The sequence below is a fragment of the Parus major genome, chromosome 20 (genome assembly GCF_001522545.3).
Source record: "Parus major isolate Abel chromosome 20, Parus_major1.1, whole genome shotgun sequence".
Taxonomy (NCBI): Eukaryota; Metazoa; Chordata; class Aves; order Passeriformes; family Paridae; genus Parus; species Parus major.
Genome location: NC_031788.1, coordinates 35,653 through 53,600, shown reverse-complemented (window position 1 = coordinate 53,600; position 17,948 = coordinate 35,653). Strand labels below are relative to the sequence as shown.

At 45.8% G+C, this 17,948-nt stretch overlaps 1 protein-coding gene across 1 annotated transcript; it reads left to right on the top strand.

The window, feature by feature from the left end:
* Positions 1–5,065: 5,065 nt before the first annotated feature.
* LOC107213089 (CMP-N-acetylneuraminate-beta-galactosamide-alpha-2,3-sialyltransferase 1-like) lies at positions 5,066–13,132 on the top strand. Its single transcript, XM_033519113.1, is given in 10 exon segments — positions 5,066–5,123; positions 8,275–8,465; positions 8,750–8,931; positions 9,220–9,285; positions 9,365–9,440; positions 10,235–10,432; positions 10,854–10,898; positions 11,014–11,130; positions 11,249–11,314; positions 11,316–13,132. Coding segments are annotated over 10 exon segments (1,101 nt in total). The 3' UTR covers positions 11,418–13,132.
* The last annotated feature ends 4,816 nt before the right edge of the window (positions 13,133–17,948 follow it).

Below are 17,948 nucleotides of genomic sequence, written 5' to 3'. Positions count from 1 at the left end.
ACAAGGGGTACAAGGGTTACAAATGGGATAAGAACATTAACTGTACATAGCTAAACACAGTATTTTAACCGGGGTGGATTTCTTGAGCGATTTTATTCATGACAGTGGGGATGGCTTCCTGAAGCCTGTAGGGCTGTGGAGAGCGGCAGGGAAAGCTGCGGTAGTCCCAGTGAAGCAATGGTTATAGCTGCGAGCAATAGAGAGCTGCTAAGAGCAGCGGGGAGAGCCACGGTCGTCCAGACCTTTTGTGAATAGAAGACTCCACTGGGAAATATGGGAGCACAGGCTTCTGTGCAGGAAGTCCCTGCTGCCAAGGTACAAACTCTTTTTTTAAAGAAATGGGGGATAAAATATGACGAGCAGGCTTTGATAGCGTTGCTAACATGGTCTGAGAGCCATGGACTGGATATGACTGAAGCAGTGAGCTGCCCTGGACTTAAAAACATAGGAGTGTGCTGGCAGATTTATAATTGAAGCAGCCTCCATAGGTGATGAGTCTGCCATTAATGTAATAAAGACCTGGAGGCTCATTCTGAACTTATTGAGGCAGTTAAAGATTAAGTATGACGTGAGGACAACCGAGGGGACTCCGCGGGCGCTGCACACCAAGGTGAGCAGTGAGGCCAGGGCACCGGGAAGGGCAGTGGGAGGTGTGGATGCCGAACTGGGAGGATGGGCGAGACAACTGCGTTACATCCTGCAGATGTAGCTGCGTGGAGCTGTGCTGGTGGCCTGTGCTGGAATGCATTTCCAGCAGAGCGGCTAATCGTGCTGCAGCTGAGCCAAGCTGCTGTGATGTCGCACCTAGCCTCTGTGAAGCTACAGCAAGCCATGGAGCCACGTATGCTGCTGAGCCATGCCATGCTGCTGTGTTAGGTGAGCACTTTTGATCTGTGCTGGATCGTGCCAGTCCTGCAGCCACACTGAGTGCGCCTGCATGGCCACTTGAACCATGTGCACCAGAGCTGCACACGCCCCTTGTCTCCATGGTCATGCTTGACAGCCTCCTCCCGGAGCTGATTGTCTGGGCTCCAAGACCGTGCCTACAACCCAGCCTCTGCTGGGCACGCCTGCTTGCTGCTGTGGTTTGTGGGTAGACCTTGGAGACAGGTCGTTGCAGATGCCCAGGTGCCAAGCCAGTGTCACACCTGGAAGTAGCGGTGGGACAGAGGATCCCCAAGTTGTAGTGCCACAAGTGTTGTTGCCGCTACAACCAGGGTTGGAGCAGCCCTGGGATGTATATTGACTAGGGATTTGAAAGACACCCATGGAGAGAACTGGCACTATCACCCCTCTGTGGAACCCCAAGAGAATGCTGTTGCACTGCTGATGGCTACATCTGTTGCGACCAGCATCTGGCAACAGGTAAAGCAAACTGTGGTCACAAGCTGGGATTTCGAGGGAGTGGACAAAATTGATGTGCCCTTGTCAGGTGGTTGGGAACCTGGAGCTGGGACACTTGAAGCATACCCAGTACCGAGGCAATGGAACTGCGCCAAATATACATCCTTCCAATGGCCAGTTCTCTCCAAACTACAACAGCTCTTTGCCAAGCATGGACTGGGGTCTTCTGCCATTGCTAACATGTGGCAATTTTTAACCACTGAGGAAGTAACAACTTTTGTTATCAAGCAGCTTGATAACAAAATTGATCTATACAACAGTTCAATATAGGTTTTTTGAATCAACATGGCGACACAGTGCAAAACAGCAGGAGCTAAGAAACCTAAAGGTCTCACCACAAGATCCATGCTTTGGGGCAGGGGTTCCTCAACTTCTGGGACTAGCACTATTGGGGGATCCACAACTTCAGTCCTGGTTACACTCATTATTGCTGGCACAGGTAAAATATTTAGGGATATAAGCTTATTTAAGGTAGCAAACATGGCTAACTCGACCCAAAGGTATTCAAAGATCAGACAGAGGGTCAAAGAACCATACCTGCAATTCATAGAGAGACTGCAGGATGCCATAGATAAACAAATTGTAAATATTGAGGCCAGAGACCAATTAATTTTACAGCTGGCAAAGGACAATGTTAATGAAGATTGCTGAAAATCATAGAACTGCTGCCAAATGAAAGTCCATCATTAGATGAGATGATAAATGCCTGTGCCAGGGTTCGATCTGATGCCTGCAATTCTTCTTCAAAGTGCTCTCCAAAAAGAGGAAAAAACATCAGGGAAGACCTGCTAGCAAAGATGGCTCAGTCTAGGTTTGGAGTAACTACCCCTAGATAAGAGGGTTTCCCTTGTCCCCTCTGGGTTGAGGTGTGACAGTGGTGGGTGACCATTGAGGTGAGGTGGGAAGCAGGACAACTGTGCTAGCATCAGGCAGTATTTGCTGGGCCAGAAGCTGGTGGCTCTTCCTGGAGGTGCTGATATTGTCCCCCCTCTGCTGCAGCAGAAGACCAGCAAAGTGAACAGTGGAGGGGAATACACTGCTACACTATTGCTGCTCTCATAACAAACTGCTGGTGGTGGTCAAAGCCAATATCACCATCTGTGAATAGCCATAGGACTTTAAACCCTGTGCACACACAGAGAATGTCTGCTTAACTCTTCTCTGGAAATACCTTCTTTTTCTTGCTAAAGTGCTTAGAACATTTAGCTGCAGCTGGGGAGAGGCAGGTTGAAGATGGCACGGGTAGGGAACCCTGCCTGCAGGATGACAGCCTCAGCTTCAGGCTCTTCCCACGTCTAGCTCTATTCTTACATTGCTCTTGGCTAGCTCTCCAGCCTCAGCAGTGCTTGCAAATCACTTTGGGGTACATGTGACCCTCTGAGAGTGGGGTACCACATGTCACAAATTCCCGCTCTTGACAACCTGGGACAGAAGTGGTGACTTTGCTCTCCAGCTCAGAGCAGGAAATGCTCTTCTCCCTTCTTCTGGGAGTATCTAGTTTGCTCTAGGGTACTCCTGACTCAGGAGCTTGTACCTCTGCCCCACTTTACTGTCTCCCTTCCCTGGTGGACAGCCACAGGCCTGGTGGGACTGCAGTGTGGGTGGGGCCATCAAGCTGGCAGAGTCCAACAAGGTAAACACTGCCTGAGTTGCTCTGCCACACACAGCACATGCACAGCAGAAGCCAAAACAGGCACTGATGTGACTTTGAACTGATTTTCAAAGATAACACTCCAATGCTGAAGTGCATGTAGGAAGTCTTCCAAAGTGCTGGTTCTGAGGTGATGTGTGCTGGTACTCTGGTGCCCAGATCATAGGTCTAATGATTTATACTGCTCATGAATCTCCTCTTCACAACACAGAAGTGAGCTTTGAAACCAGGATTCTGGATGAAATGGGAAGACAGAAGTATTTCCACTATCAGTTTGTCACCAAAACTCAGAAAGAGGAAAAACCCTCCAGCACCAATTTTTTTTTTAGTATTAGAAAATTAGGCATGGCTTTAATCTGGCCAGGATGTGCAATGGAAAACATTCTATCCACACAAGTTCTTTATGAGACTTTCACATATTTATACATAAAAAATCCAAATAAATTCTCATTTACTGGTCCTAAATGACATGATTCTTAGTATTAAATCTTCTATTTGCAATTGATCCCTTCACCTTTGATGCTAATTTGGTCCTCATTCTTTGGTTCTCTTATCAATCTTTTCCCAGACCTTGTGTCTCCAGCTGCATCGGGGATAATGTTGGTTCATGTCTATTTATGTCTTCTGTATCTTCTGGATACTCCCAGTCTGTAGATGTTAAACTCTCAGAATCTTCCCTTTGTTGACTGAGGCTCATCAAGCCTCACTCAGCAAAACTCAAACCCTCAGTAAACAGGGTCCTTTGAAGAAAATCCTCAAATATTCCCTCACTTTTGGCAGAGGTGAACAAACTTATGACTAAAGTTACTTCAAATTTTAAGGGTTATATAATTTCCAACATGGTAAGTATCTCTGCTTTGCCTCTTCCCGTGATGCTCCCCTTTCCCATTCTAGGCAGTGCAGTGACAGCCCCTTGGATGACAGGGAGACTGCAGTGGAGTGGCAGGAGCTAGGTGTGTATCCCCCTGTCACAGTGTGATTTGGCAGCCAAATATGTCACTGCCTTGGCCACACTGGGCACAGTTATGCTTGACCTGCCTTTACTGACTACTTAGAATACCTCAAAAATACCTCAAAGTACTTCAAGGATCCTGAGTCCACAGTGAAGGCCCCACCACTGGTCTGGGGATACTCTGCAGTCCCTTCAGGTGCAGACCTCTTGCTGTTCCCTTCTCCTTCCCAGCTCATGTGACCCCAACCAGACTCATGCTGCAGCTCTTCAAGGAGGGGTTTTTTAACAAGGAGATGTTACAGCAACACCATCACAGGTTCTACCCTCTGACTTTAAACTACAACCCCTTTCACTCTTTGGAGGTCTAACTGAAATAAAATGGTTTTCACTTGTTTGCTCTTGCACTCACACCCCTGCTTGCAAACACAGGGACCAGGGTGTCCAGGTGGTCTGGGTGTCCACCAAGCATCAGGACACACATACAGGTCAGCCCAAATGTCTCTGCAGTGACAGAGAGGACAAGGGATGTCACCTCCTGGTTTTATAGCCTTGATGCTCTGGCAGTGACAGTGCTCTTCTGTCCCCCTCTCTATCATGACCCATCTCTGTGAGTCATCTGGATTTACTCCTTTCTCTCCTTCTCTTTCTGTATCAGTTTCTTCATCTTCCCACCACAATTCTTTAATGATCTGAGCCTTTTTCTGGTCTGGGTATGGGCTGTCCTTTCTTTTAGGCTTATTTGATGCCAGACATCTCACATGCAACATTGCTCTTCACTTCACTGAGCACAGAACAGGCTCATGGGCTTCAAGGCTGCTGCTTCCCCTCACAGCTAATAAAGCAGGAGAAACAATCCTTAATGTTGTCAGGAGAATGAGACATTCCCTATATGAAAAGGTAGTAAGGCACTGTTTCACTACCCATCCAGTTTCAGAACATGTTCCAACAACAGAGGGTGGTGGGGGACTGTAGAGAACTGTTGAAAGGATGAATTGTTTTGCCAATGTCTGGCTCTCTCCATAAGACCTGCAGTTAAAGACCTGGTGCAATAATAGGGCATGACCATAAGTAGTAGTGGTGATGAACCTGCATACGGAGAACTGGGGGGAGATCATGGTGAGCAGCTCTGCTAGCTCCCTGTGCAGACCTGCCCTGGGAAACTGGGACCCCATACAGTGCACCTGCACATGCCTGGGCCTGGTGCAAAGAATCAGCTGCCTCTGTAAGGTTGCTCCAGCAGAAGGAGGCATCTTCTGGATCCCTCCCAAACTCCCAGGAGATGCTACCTCTGCATTTTCACACAAAACCCTCCACTCTCCCATTCTTGTTCTTCACACTGTTGCTAGTGGTGTAGGGATCAGGACAGTGGAACTAGTTTTGGTTTGTATTGGATTAAGCTGTTCTTTGCTTCTTGCCAAATCAGCTGATGCTCTGCAGGGTTCACAGTCTTTTATGACTGTGGTGAGGATTGAGCATACTGGAGCTTGAGAAAGCAAACAAGTGGAGCCAGCAGCACAGAGCCTGTGCTATTTCTAATTTCTCCCACCCATGTTTCATGCTCTGTGTTATCCAGAAAATGTGCTTCATGACAGCTCAGGGCACAGCCCCTGCCTGGCTTCCCAGCAGTGGTGCAGAGGCCCTTTTGAGTCTGTCACCAGTAAATATAGACTCCGTGTTTTCCAGTGTTATTCTAGTCTGAGTTTCCAGATAATTTCTCTTTGCACAAAACTTCCTGGCAAAGCAAAGTGTTCACCTCAGATAAAATTACTCACAGTTCAGCTTGCACTGCTTTTTCACTGGCTGTGCTTTTATAATTGTTGAGCACATTTCACTGTCCTCTGTCCTCTCTGAGCCAAAATCATATCCAGGTGTACAAGAGTCCTGATGAGGTGCTGGATGTGAGAGGCTGTTGAGAACTGTTGCTGGTGTCAGTGAGCCATCCCAGCAGAACACACAGGGGCAGGAAGGCAGCTCTTCTCCAGGCAGCTTTTCCCACCCAGAGCAACTTCTCAATCATTTAATTCCTGGTCTGGCCTTTGGAACCTGACTGGAGTGTTCAGCTTCTGGGATAAATGGAGAGGCTGTGCTGGAATGCCAGAGTGGTAGGTACTGTGGAAGAAGGGACAGCAGCTCTGACCTCACTGTACCACCCACAGTTCTCCCCCACAGCATGATGCAACATTACTTCTTCCCATGGCAGTTGGTGCACTTGCAACAAGCACTGGAGAGGCTACTGAGCTTGGAAGCATCACCTTTGCCCATTTGTGCTCAGTGGAGCTTCCTCCAAGGAGGTAAGGGGACCTGGAGAACTAGCTGTGGACCAGACAGTCATGACACCAGGAAAAGGTCTTTCCCAGTTGTGAGGCTGTGGATCTCCTGACAGTTTTCCTTGGGGCTGAGTGAGGACAGACAGGTCTATGGCACTGAATGCAGCCCAATGCAGGGGCTTAATGGTTGTGGCATGGTGGTTTGTGGCCAGTATCTCTGGACTGGGGCACCTCTGGACACAGGGACAGCAGAATTCCTTGAGCTGCCTTGGGTTGTGTGGATGCATGTGGAAGGGTACCATCCATGGAGCAGAGGCTGCATGTGGGGCAGAGACAGATTTGGGGCCACTCAAATCTGCCTGGCCAGAGCCCTGCCCACTCCAGCCACAGGTGATTGCAACAAGCCACATGAAATATTCCCTGTGTTGAATACCCTCCTTCTGGGCTTACTGAAGCAGTTGATGATGACCATACTGACCACGCTTAGCCTGCTCCTACCTCTCCATGAGCTGTGGCTTAAAAACCCCTGAGGCTCCATGAGTGTCTGAACCAGACCAAGGGACTGCTGGCACTGGCTTGACCAGCACAGCAGATGGATGCTCTTTGCTTCCATCATGTGGCAAGTGCTTGTGGGTGTTTGCAGGAGGACAAAAGAATAAGACACAGGGACTTATGACTGCCAGCAGGGAAAGGGTTGGGGCTCTGGTATTCATCTTGACCCTGTGGGTAGAAGAGCTGGCATTTCATGGTGGCTTTCTGCTTAGGAGAACCCACATCTGGGCTTCCAGTGTGATTGCTTGTTTGTGCTTCCCCTTTAATATGAGGTGATGGTTCATTGGCTTTTAGAAAGGACAGGCACAAAGTAAAACCTACTGCAGCCACCTGGAATCATACAGATTCTCCTGTCCTGTTCAGTCTCCCATCTTTGCTGGTTGTCTGGACCCCTGGGGCAGCAGTTTCACTGTCTGGGACATGTTCTGGGAGTCAGATCTGAGTGCAACAGGTCAGACACCATTGTGAGTAGGGATGTCCATTAGGGCTGTGTTCTCCAGAAGCTGCAGAAAATGGTTTCTATGTAGAAATGTAACTAGTGCTGACACATAGCAACTGAGGTGCTGCACAGGGTGGTACTGTGAGAACATGAGGGATTTTCTAGTACAGAGGGGACACCTCCACAAACCAGCTGTGCTCTCTTCTGACCCTGGGATGCAGGCTGCCCATGAATCTCTGATCTTTGCTCTTGCCTTGGCCCACAGAAGCCGAGTCCAAAGTCACTGAGCATGTTATTAATTCCCTGATGAATGGAAAACCCTTTTCCCTCTGACCCTGGGCTGTGTAAGAGCTTTTTCATAGAGAAGAGAAATGTACTTCCTGGCAATGATTTAGTGTCCTTGAAGCTGCAGAACCTCAGGACCACTAGGGTGGGAGCTGCATGGTGCCTGCATGGACTCAGCCAGGGCAGATAGGCTGTGGGGCTCCTCTGACCCAGCTTCTCTTCATGCATGGGGAGGAGGGCTTACTTCTAGCATTGTGCACTTGGTAGGTGAATGTACACCACTTTGGATGGGGAAGCTGGTGTTTGACTCATGGCCAGGATGATGATACTTTGCTGCTTTACAGGTCAGTTTGCAGACTTTAAAAGCGCTGCAGGCAGAGAACAGTTTCTTGTACAGCACATACTGCCAGCCAGCCCTGTCTGGCCTGAAGTAACTGGTGACAGTGGCAACAGCAGAACATAGCAATAATGTCACTGAACAGTTAGAAAAGGAAATTGATATTGGGCTATTCCAGTTCCCTCAGGGTGAATGAACATCCAAGGGGTGTCCTGGGAGGCTAGGCAGAGAGGGTGGGTGAGAAGGCATCCTGTGGTGTCACTGCCACTGGTCTTTGTAACATAACACTGCAGGTGACACATGGGATGCTGTTCCAGAAGTACACAAAGGTGGTACAACAGGTGCTGGCCCTGTGCCTGCTGCTGGTCATGTGGCAATGTTTTTGAGCCCTCACAGATGGCAATGGTCCCATCTGTTGGGTTCCCTTCCTCCTCCACACCCCTACTGCCCACTGCATCACCTATACCAACAGCCCTGCATGGTTCAACACCTGCTACAAGGCAGGTATAGGGCGTCTGCTGATGGGTGCAGACCATGAGCTCTCCTCAGATGTTTTTCAGTGGTGGCTGCTAAGTGAAGCAATGGGCAGGAGCTTGTGGGTCTTCCCAGGCTCCCTGAACCTGTTTGCAGTGGGACAGGGCCAAGAACAGATACTCTGGGGATAAAAGGATGCAGAGATCCCAGCTCAGCCTTTCCTCCACCTCGTACCCTGTCCCCTGGACTGTTTTGCACCCTTTCTCTAATATCCCATCTGTTTTTTCTGTCTTTTCCCAGGTCTCTGCTAGGAGAAATGGGACTCTGTGTCCCTTTGGGTTACTGGTGGAGGTGCTAATGCTGCATGTCACTGTGCTTGCTCCTCTAGACCCTGCATGGTCCCCCAAGTGGAGTCTAGCTTCAGGCCATAATTCAGCAGCTCTTCAGTGTCCTCCGGGCCCTGACAGCTGATGTGTGGGACCCATCTCACTGTGCGGTGGTGGGGAACTCAGGGTGGCTGAAAGGGTCCAGCCATGGGCTTCTAATTGATGCTCATGACTGCATGCTGAGGTGAGTGACCTAAACTGATTTGGTCTCTCCCTGTCTTCCCATAACCCTGGCATGCCGCAGCTTATGGGAATGCTGTTGAAATCTGTCAATACAAATCCTGTGATGGAGGTAGCTAGCTGACCCTGATCTCTGGAGCCCTCCATCCTGGGTCACACAGACCTTGTGTCATCCATGTACACTCTTTGCTGCTGGCTGGAGACCTCCTGTCCCTGCCTGTTGGGACCAAGATCTTGGGACCAGCAGGCCATGCACCTTTGTTTTGGGACACACCATCCTGTTCTCCTTTAGGACAAACAGAGCAGAAATGCCTGGCTTTGAGCTGGATGTTGGCATGAGTACAACCCATCACTTCATGTGTTGCATATAGGTAAAACCTTATAGAATAAGAGCCTTCATACACTTGTAAAATCATAGATTGGGCCTGATGCATCAGCTGGGTGCAGCTAACAGCTAGTCTAGCAAGTTCCCGTGAGAAAGGAATTGCACCTGTGAAAATAGAGGCTCTAACTGTGATAGATAGATGTTCATGTACCCATGAAACAAGAATGTAAACATCGTTAGAGAGGAAAGTTTTTGGCGGACATGTACACTAGCAACTACTAGCCAATGAACTGAGTTGCAATAAGTTACTAATCAATTTGAATTAAACACCTTTAGATGCCTTTAGAAAACCATATAAATATGAGCTGTGAACAATAAAGATTGGGCTATTGTGTATGGAGAAGTGTATTGTCCATCTCTACAGTGACATTCATGTGCCAAGAGAGTGCAATGATCTAACCATGTCCTTGTACCCTTCTGGGGTTGATTATGATGTTAAATTGTATCCCCATTCATCCACCTATCCCTGACATAGGTTTTGTATTCTTAAAATTTCATCTAAGAGTAAAAGTGACTGGAAAAGAAGCATTGAGTCTGTTATCAGGGACTGTACTTGCTCCCCTTGCATCCTGGACGGGGTTTTGACTACAGCACAGACAGACAACAAGAGACAGATCGCCTTGGCTTTTCCAACTAGCCGAAGCAGAGAGGTCTTCCTGGACTGTTTTCTTTCCCCTTTTCTGAAAAAAATCGAACCTGCTCTGAACTGGGGACTTGGGGGAGCACTGGGAGCTCACACCCATGGACTAGCGGGAGCCCAGCCTGGGCAGCGGCATTTTCCAGCCCCAGAGGGACTGATAACAGAGCGAACACCCACAGGAAAGAGACCCTCTGAAGTTTGTCATCTCTTCAGAGCGGCGAGGGGTTTTGTAATTTGATATTGTTCATTCTTGTGCTGGGTAGTGCTGTGCCTGTGAAATAAACAGGTTTTTTCCACTTCTCTCAGAGCAATCTCTTCCCGAACCGGTTGGGGGGTGGGAGAAAGGGGCCATGTGGGTTTGCTTCCCGGGGGGAGCCCCATTGGAGGTTTTCTCCCAGATTTGCCCTAAACCAGGACACCTTCAAACTTCTGGACATAAAGTTGGTGACTAGTGCTTTCTCCACCAGAGAACTCACAAGGCGTGTCAGTTTTGGGGAATACTGTCTCTTGTGCTGGAAACACTGTGGATGGAACAGTGCAGTCTGGGGGTTCTGGTGCTTCATTGGAGAGCTGGCACTAGTAGTGATGGCACAAAGGGTACTGGGCATCCTTATGCCCTGAATTTTGAGGTAGTTGAGCATTGATCTGTCCCCACAGGGCTCAGGCAACAGCAGTACCATACACCTATGAGTGGGATGGCAGCTGTCCCCACAGTGGGGCCATATGGACTTGATGTGTCCCTTCCTACAACCAGGCCAGGGGATGCTGCTGGGCCAGGCCAAGGGGTGGGGGGTGCCACTGGGCTGGGTGCTGGCAGACAACAGATATCCTATGCAAAGAAATGGGCCCCCCTCAGCAACAGGTGTCCTACATAATCACTGCTCACCTCCGCTTTTGTGGCACATATGTGAGAGTTAAACAGTTCATCAAAGCTGACAGGAACAAGGTAATTGCGCTGTGGACTCCAGCTCCTCAGAGCTGAGAACCAATGGCTGCACTGTGTTGGGCTGGCTGTCCTGTTCCAGCATGGAGAGTACTTGATCACTCTACTCTCCACTCAGGTGTCGATCCTGAGCCCAGCTTTCCTCAAGTACATCTATGACAATTGGACACCAGATCATGGGCGATACCCTTCCACTGACTTCACAGCCCTGCTCTTTGCCCTGCACACCTGCCAGGCGAACACAGCCAGTGGTACCAGACGCTGCCACTGTACCTCTCCTACACTGCTTGTCCATATGCTTGTAGGACGCCCCAGTGCCCACACAGTATTGGCTCTTGCTGGCATGTGCACAGGTCTCCATGTTTGGCTTCAGAGCAGACAGTGAAGGGAACTGGCACCACTCCTGGGAAAAAAACTTGCTGGTCCAGAGCCTTTCACAGGACTAGAGTCCATGATGCTGATGTTGAATTCAGCTGCATCAAGAGATGGGCACATGAAGGCAGGATTTTATTCTACAAGTGATACATTTCCAAGAAACTGGAGCCAGGTTGTTTGGCCAGGAATGGGCCAAAGGGCATTGCCAGCAGCTGTCCTGGGTCTTTAGCTTGCTGCTCCACCCCACCACCTGAGCTCACAGACCCTGCAATTCAGAGGGTTTTGGTACTATTTGTTCTGGTCCTACCAGCTAGGTACTGTGGGTGCCATTCTCCCATGGCAGCAGCGATGTCGCATCTAGCTGGACATAGGGTGGACACAGTTCTGCCCATGCTGGTTGGGAGGGCCAAAGGGGAGATGTTGGGGCTGGAGATGGTCATGGAACCTGTGAGCTGCTGTGTGTGGCCCTGCAGGACTGTGAAGCCAGTGGTGGACAGCAGCTGGTCAAATGTAGCTGTCTGCATGACAGAGGTGGTATTTCCACCCACTGATGGTTTCTGAGGGAGGTTTGTAGTTGTTCTTAGGAAGGATGTCCCTCTCACCCTGTGCAGTCTTTTGCTAAGTCTTTTATTCTTCCATGTGGGAAATGGAAAAATAGAAACTTCTACAGATGCTGAAGGGTTCAATCTGCAGCCTTAGAAAGAGTTTGGGTTAATGTAATGATAAAGGTACACAATCATTAAGTAGAAAAATGCTAAACTTGTGTTCCTATAATTGTAAGAATGTGCCTTGAGTAAGTAAGAAATTATATTAGGTAAAATAGTGAGAAGTTTGAGCTGTAATTATGTGACTTTTAGGGTAGGCTAAGGATCTAGAAGCTATAATGGAGGTATGTGTGGGGGTACATGACCTGCCAGTTTATTGGCTGAAAGACAGGCACAGTATGGCAAAATTAGGCAAAGGTGATAGATTATTAAGTAGAAACAAGTTTCGTGTTAAGTGTGTATTGGATCAAAATGTTATATATTGTGATGTGAAGAAGAAACCTGTGACTACCTTTAAGCTATGGCTGACTTGTTGCTTCTCTCCAAATCTCATGCTCTGAAGACTGATACCTGGCTAACTTAAGCAATAAAGCATCTTAAATAGCATGGTGGTCCCATCTCTCGTTTTTCATCTTGAGATTTCCAGTCTTTAACTAGGGGAATATTTTTTAAAATTCCATCTAGGAAGAGTAAGAAGGGAAAAATGGTGACAGAAGACAACAAAATTGAATAAATTTGAAATGATCCTATGTTGAATAAACTTTGAAAATACATGTGAACCACAATTTCCTTTGCTTTTTGATCCCTTACAACTTTGAAAAGGGCACCCCTGCAGAACATGGCTGCAGACCCTGGAGACTGAGCTCCCCAAAGTAGGTTTTTCTCCTCCAGTGATAGTAATATATTTTAAAATCATAGAAAATTTGGAGAGTTACAAAGAAAGTTAGGCTTGGCAAGCCCTGGGAAAAATAGGCCCTGGGAAATGTTAGGCCTTGTGCTTGCTAAGATCATGTTAAACTGCACCAGTGTAGTTAGTATATAATAAATGATACAATTGTTAGACGTGATTAGATATAATTATTGTTTAATGAATCATGAGAAACTATGTTAGGGGTTTGAGGTGAGATCACAAGAAATCCATGCTTGGATAAAATCAATGTATACAATAGAACAATGTAAGTTTAATAATTAATATATAAATTGTATAACAATAGAGTATAAAAAACATGTTCAGCTCAAAACCAAGTTGGGTCAGATTTGGATATGTGTACTCCTGACACCCAGAGCTCTTAATAAAGCACCTTCATATAATCATTCTGTGATGATGTGTGTTCCTGAATGGTAACATTTTGGTGACCCAGACAGGACCTTGTGAGTGCTGCTGAGCGAGCTCGCGACCCGATCCTGCTCCAGCCGGCACTGAGGGATTCTCGGGGAGCCCATCCGGCTGCGACTGTCTCTGCTGTTCACAGAGTCCCCAGGAGACGAGGTAAGGTGCTTTACTTTGGTTTGGGTGCCTGCCAATAAGACGCAGCAAAAGCTGCGCTTGGTTGGGCTAAAGGAATTCCTGGTATTGCCTAGGCACTGTCCATAAGATGAATGCAAAAGCATCACAAGTTCGGCATTTGTGGTGTATTGTAGTTGTAATATGGAGAAGATTAAAGGGATTTTGGGCAGCAATGCTCCCATTCCAGGTACTTCTCCTTTGGGGTACTTATTACCACATTGGACACAAGATAACTTTGGGGAAGGATACAGAAGGGTAAGTTAATTTCAGCGAGACCTCCCCACAGGAGAAGACCCCAGCGACCCTGTCTTGTCTGTTGATAGCTATAACCCCCCTCTTCTCTCTCTCTTTACTTTGTTTTATTTCTTCCTCTTTCTCTCCCTCTCCTCTATCGCATAGCCCTTGTTGTTGGCACTAAAATAAAGGTATATTGATGATAATATTTTATATATTAGTAAAGGCCTGTCTGCACAAACTAGCCTTTGGAATAAGTCGTGATATTAAAGGCTAAAATCCTTGAAACTTTCCTGCAGAAGAGAGAGTAAAGCAAAACAATATCCTTGTATAAAAGGGAAAAAATGTAAACCTGTGTGCATTAGCCAATAGTAACTTGCTCTGCCCGCAGACCCTGTAGAACCCTATAAAAGGTGTGCTAAAGATAGAAATAAACGTTTACTTCTGTGAAGGGTTGTGAATAGCTGGTGGTCTCTCAATAGTACATTATTGCTGTTGTGATTTAAACTGAAATCCCTTTGTGTTCTTTTTGCTCTCTGAGATCAAACAAACCTCTCACAACTTCCGCTCACATTAGCAAATCATGACATTTAAACTGGAGTCACAGACAGGATTTCTGACAGACAGAAGGGACTGCAGCTTTTGTTGTGCAGTCTGCATTAGGGGAAGGATGTTTCGCTCCAGCCGAAAGCTGGATTCGTTGCAAAACCCCTGAACGAAGCCCAGAAGATGCAGCCATTTACCTGGGGCAAACCACAGAGAGAGGCCTTCCCCAAACTGAAGGAGGTATTGACAACTGCGGCGGCATTAGGATAACCTGATTTGTCCAAAGATTTTCACCTGTTTTGTGCATGAATGACTACGTCTAGCACTGGGAGTATTGACCCAACCTTTGGGAATCTGGAAAAGGCCAGTAGGATGCTTTTCCAAACAACTTGACAACAAGAGTGCTGGATGGCCTTCATGCCTGCAGGCACTTGCAGCCACCATGATGCTGATATAAGAAGCTTAAAAAAACCCCTCACTATGGGTAGACACATAAATGCCACATATGGTAACCACTGTTTTAGAACAAAAGAGGGGCCATTGGCTATCTCCAAGCCGGAGGATGAAATTCCAGGTAATCCTGACTGAGCAGAATGATGTCACACTAAAGACAACTAACCTCTTGAATCCAGCTTTGTTCCTAGGTACCACAACTGAAGAAGGCCCATTAGAGCATGACTGTGTAGAAGTAATAGAGGACACCTATTTGGCAAGAGAAGACCTGAAAGACATCCCACTAGAGCAACCAGAGTGAGAGTTATTCACAGATGGAAGCAGCTTTGTGGAGAACGGGACCAGATACGCTGGATATGCGGTAACAACAGTCAGTACAATAGTGGAGGCAAAAGCATTATCATCAAATACATCTGCCCAGAGGGCATAATTGGTTGCCTTAACCAGAGCACTAGAATTAAGTGAAGGGAAAAGGGTAAACATATGGACTGGCTCAAAGTATGCTTTTGGAGTAGTACATGTACATGGAGCACTGTAGAAAGAAAGAAGACTACTGTCTCTCAAGGTACACACCTTAAACATCAAGATGCAGTCCTGCAATTGATAAAAGCAATACAAAAACCTGAACAAGTGGCAATTATACACTGTAAAGCACACCAATCAAGAAACTCCAAAATTTGTGAGGAGAATCAAAAGGCAGACTGGACAGCTTGACAGATTGCTTGAAAAGTGCAAACAACAATGGCATTGATACCTTTAAAAGTTAATGTATCTCAATTTAATTTGCCTCCAAAACTGAAATATTCAGTAGAAGATGAGAAATTGGGATGTTTGCTAAATGCACAAAAGAATTCAGAAAGGTGGTATGTAACCGCACAAATAGTGTTACACCCCCTTGATAATGAGAGAAGTTCTACAAATTAAACATAACAAATGTCATTGGGGTGCAGAGGCATTGGTAAAATTGCTAAAGCAAAAATTAATCTCGGTACAGAGATTAACAATGGCAAAATCAGTAATGTCAAAATGTGAGATCTGCTTGAAAAACAACCCAGTGGCTAGACACAGACACAGCTAGGAAAGATTAGGATAGGAACAGAATCAGGATGACACTTAGCAAGAACCCTCTAGTGGAGTGAAATTTGGGTGAGACCTAGAGTCTTTGCTCAGTCCTATAGCAAACTATCAGAATAGAGGAATGTTGTATAAACGTACAGGTCAGGTAGATAGACTGGCAAGAGTCACTCAGGAAAGATTTAAAGAACTAAACGTACAATTACAAGCCACCACAAAAATGACCTGACAAAATCAATTTGCCTTAGACTTACTACTCCTGAAAGAGCATGGAGTGTGTGGGTTTTTAAAAGAGATGAATTGATTATTGCTGCATCCACATCCCAAATGTAACAGCAGATGTAGAATATGACATCAATCAGTTACAACAAATAGAGCACGAAGCACAGAAGAGCAAAATGATTTGACTACATGTTGGTTAGGCAAAATCTTCAAAGGGTTAGGGTGGAATGGGAATTCATGGATTAAATCTACCACTGAGAGTGTGATAATCTTACTAATTGAATTCTTAGCAATTTAGTTAGTTTACAGCATCTTAAAGGCAGAAATACAGAAGAAAATTTCATGGAACCAGAAAATAATAAAAGCACTGACATGAGATCCACACCCACCATCTTCTGGTTCTCCAGTTTGTGGCAGTACCCAGGACAACATTTACATCAATCATGGATTCAAAGAACATCAAGTATAAACTCAAAAACAAAGGATTGTATCAAGTGAAAACATTTGCACTTATAGTGAAAATACTTTCAAAGGGTGGAATGATAGTAAAAGATTTTAAAATCATAGAAAATTTGGAGAGTTAGAAAGAAAATTAGGTTTGGAAAGCTCTGGGAAAAGTAGGCCCTGGGAAATATTAGGCCTTGTGCTTGCTAAGATCATGTGAAACTGCACCTGTGTAGTCAGTATATAATAAATGATACAATTGTTAGATGTGATTAGATATAATTATTGTTTAATGAATCATGAGAAACTATGTTAGGGGTTTGAAGGGAATCACGAGAAGTCCATGCTTGGGTAAAAACAATACATACAATAGAACAATGTAAGTTTAATAATTAATATGTAAGTTATATAATGACAGAGTATAAAACATGTTCAGCTCAAAACCAAGTTGGGTCAGATTTGGGTATGTGTACCCCTGACACCCAGAGCTCTTAATAAAGCACCTTCATATAATCATTCCATGATTATGTGTTCCTGAACGCTAACAAGAGCAAGGTTAGCAGGGTATCTTTTATTGCTTTCAATCACTAACATCCTTGATTGAGACTCAGCTTTAACATGGCTTTTAGTCACTTGGGCTTTCAGTCTATTAAAATCACCAGAACTCTTGTACTCATATCCTTCCTACTGATAGCAGAAGCCTGTACTACTTAACTATTAGTTTCATTAATTTTCTGCCTCTCCAGGTAGAATCTCCATTTCTGTGTCTTCGATTTCTTCTCTCCACTATTTCCAGTTTCCCATGATGAGTCCAAGTATTGCACCTTCACCTTTCCTTCACCTTTAAGTGCTCAGGTCTGCTCTTGGCAATGATCACCAATGCTTTTCCAGTTTACAAGCAATTCCCTATCAAGGACAAGCCAGTCCTTTATAGGAAACAATGCTAAGTGTCACTGTGGGTCAAACTCTTGCTGCATTACTTACCTTCATCTTCTTTCTCTTAATATTCTGTCTCGGTTCTAGAAGACAGGTGTCTGCATATTCTTATAAATTTAGTTACAAAACTGAGTGCACTGTTCAGGTCACCTTTTTTTCTGATGAAACATACAGATACTCTGTTCCCTTCCTCATTATGTATACTCTGTGATCATGACCCACTGGATTAATTAAATGTTCTTATAAAAAATACATTTAAAACAAACCTGCTTTTCAACATTCTTGCTTGAAGATAATCATTCTTACCCACACCACAAATTGCTTCTCTCCCCAGCTGAAAAAACAGCAGTTTTGAGACTCTCTGGTTTATAGGTAAGTTCAACAATTAAAAGAACCAACCACCAAGCAAAACCTGCTTTAAAGTGAATTACAAAACAGCTTCCTCTCTGCAGTGATCCTGTGCCTGTCCAATTGCTTGGACCAAGATTAGAGTCATACCAAAGCAAATCCAGATCTGAGATTTAAGAGTAATCAATCTGGTTTACATCAAGTAAGCCAAGAATTCACAATTTTTTTTTCTCATTATTTTCAAATTTCTTCTAATATAGTTTCACATACCAAGCACTTTACTCAGTTGTGTAGATGATTTAACAGAAAAAAGCCCCATCATCATCACAATCTCTAGGTACTTTGCTGTTATGTTTAGCAGCTGCAGGG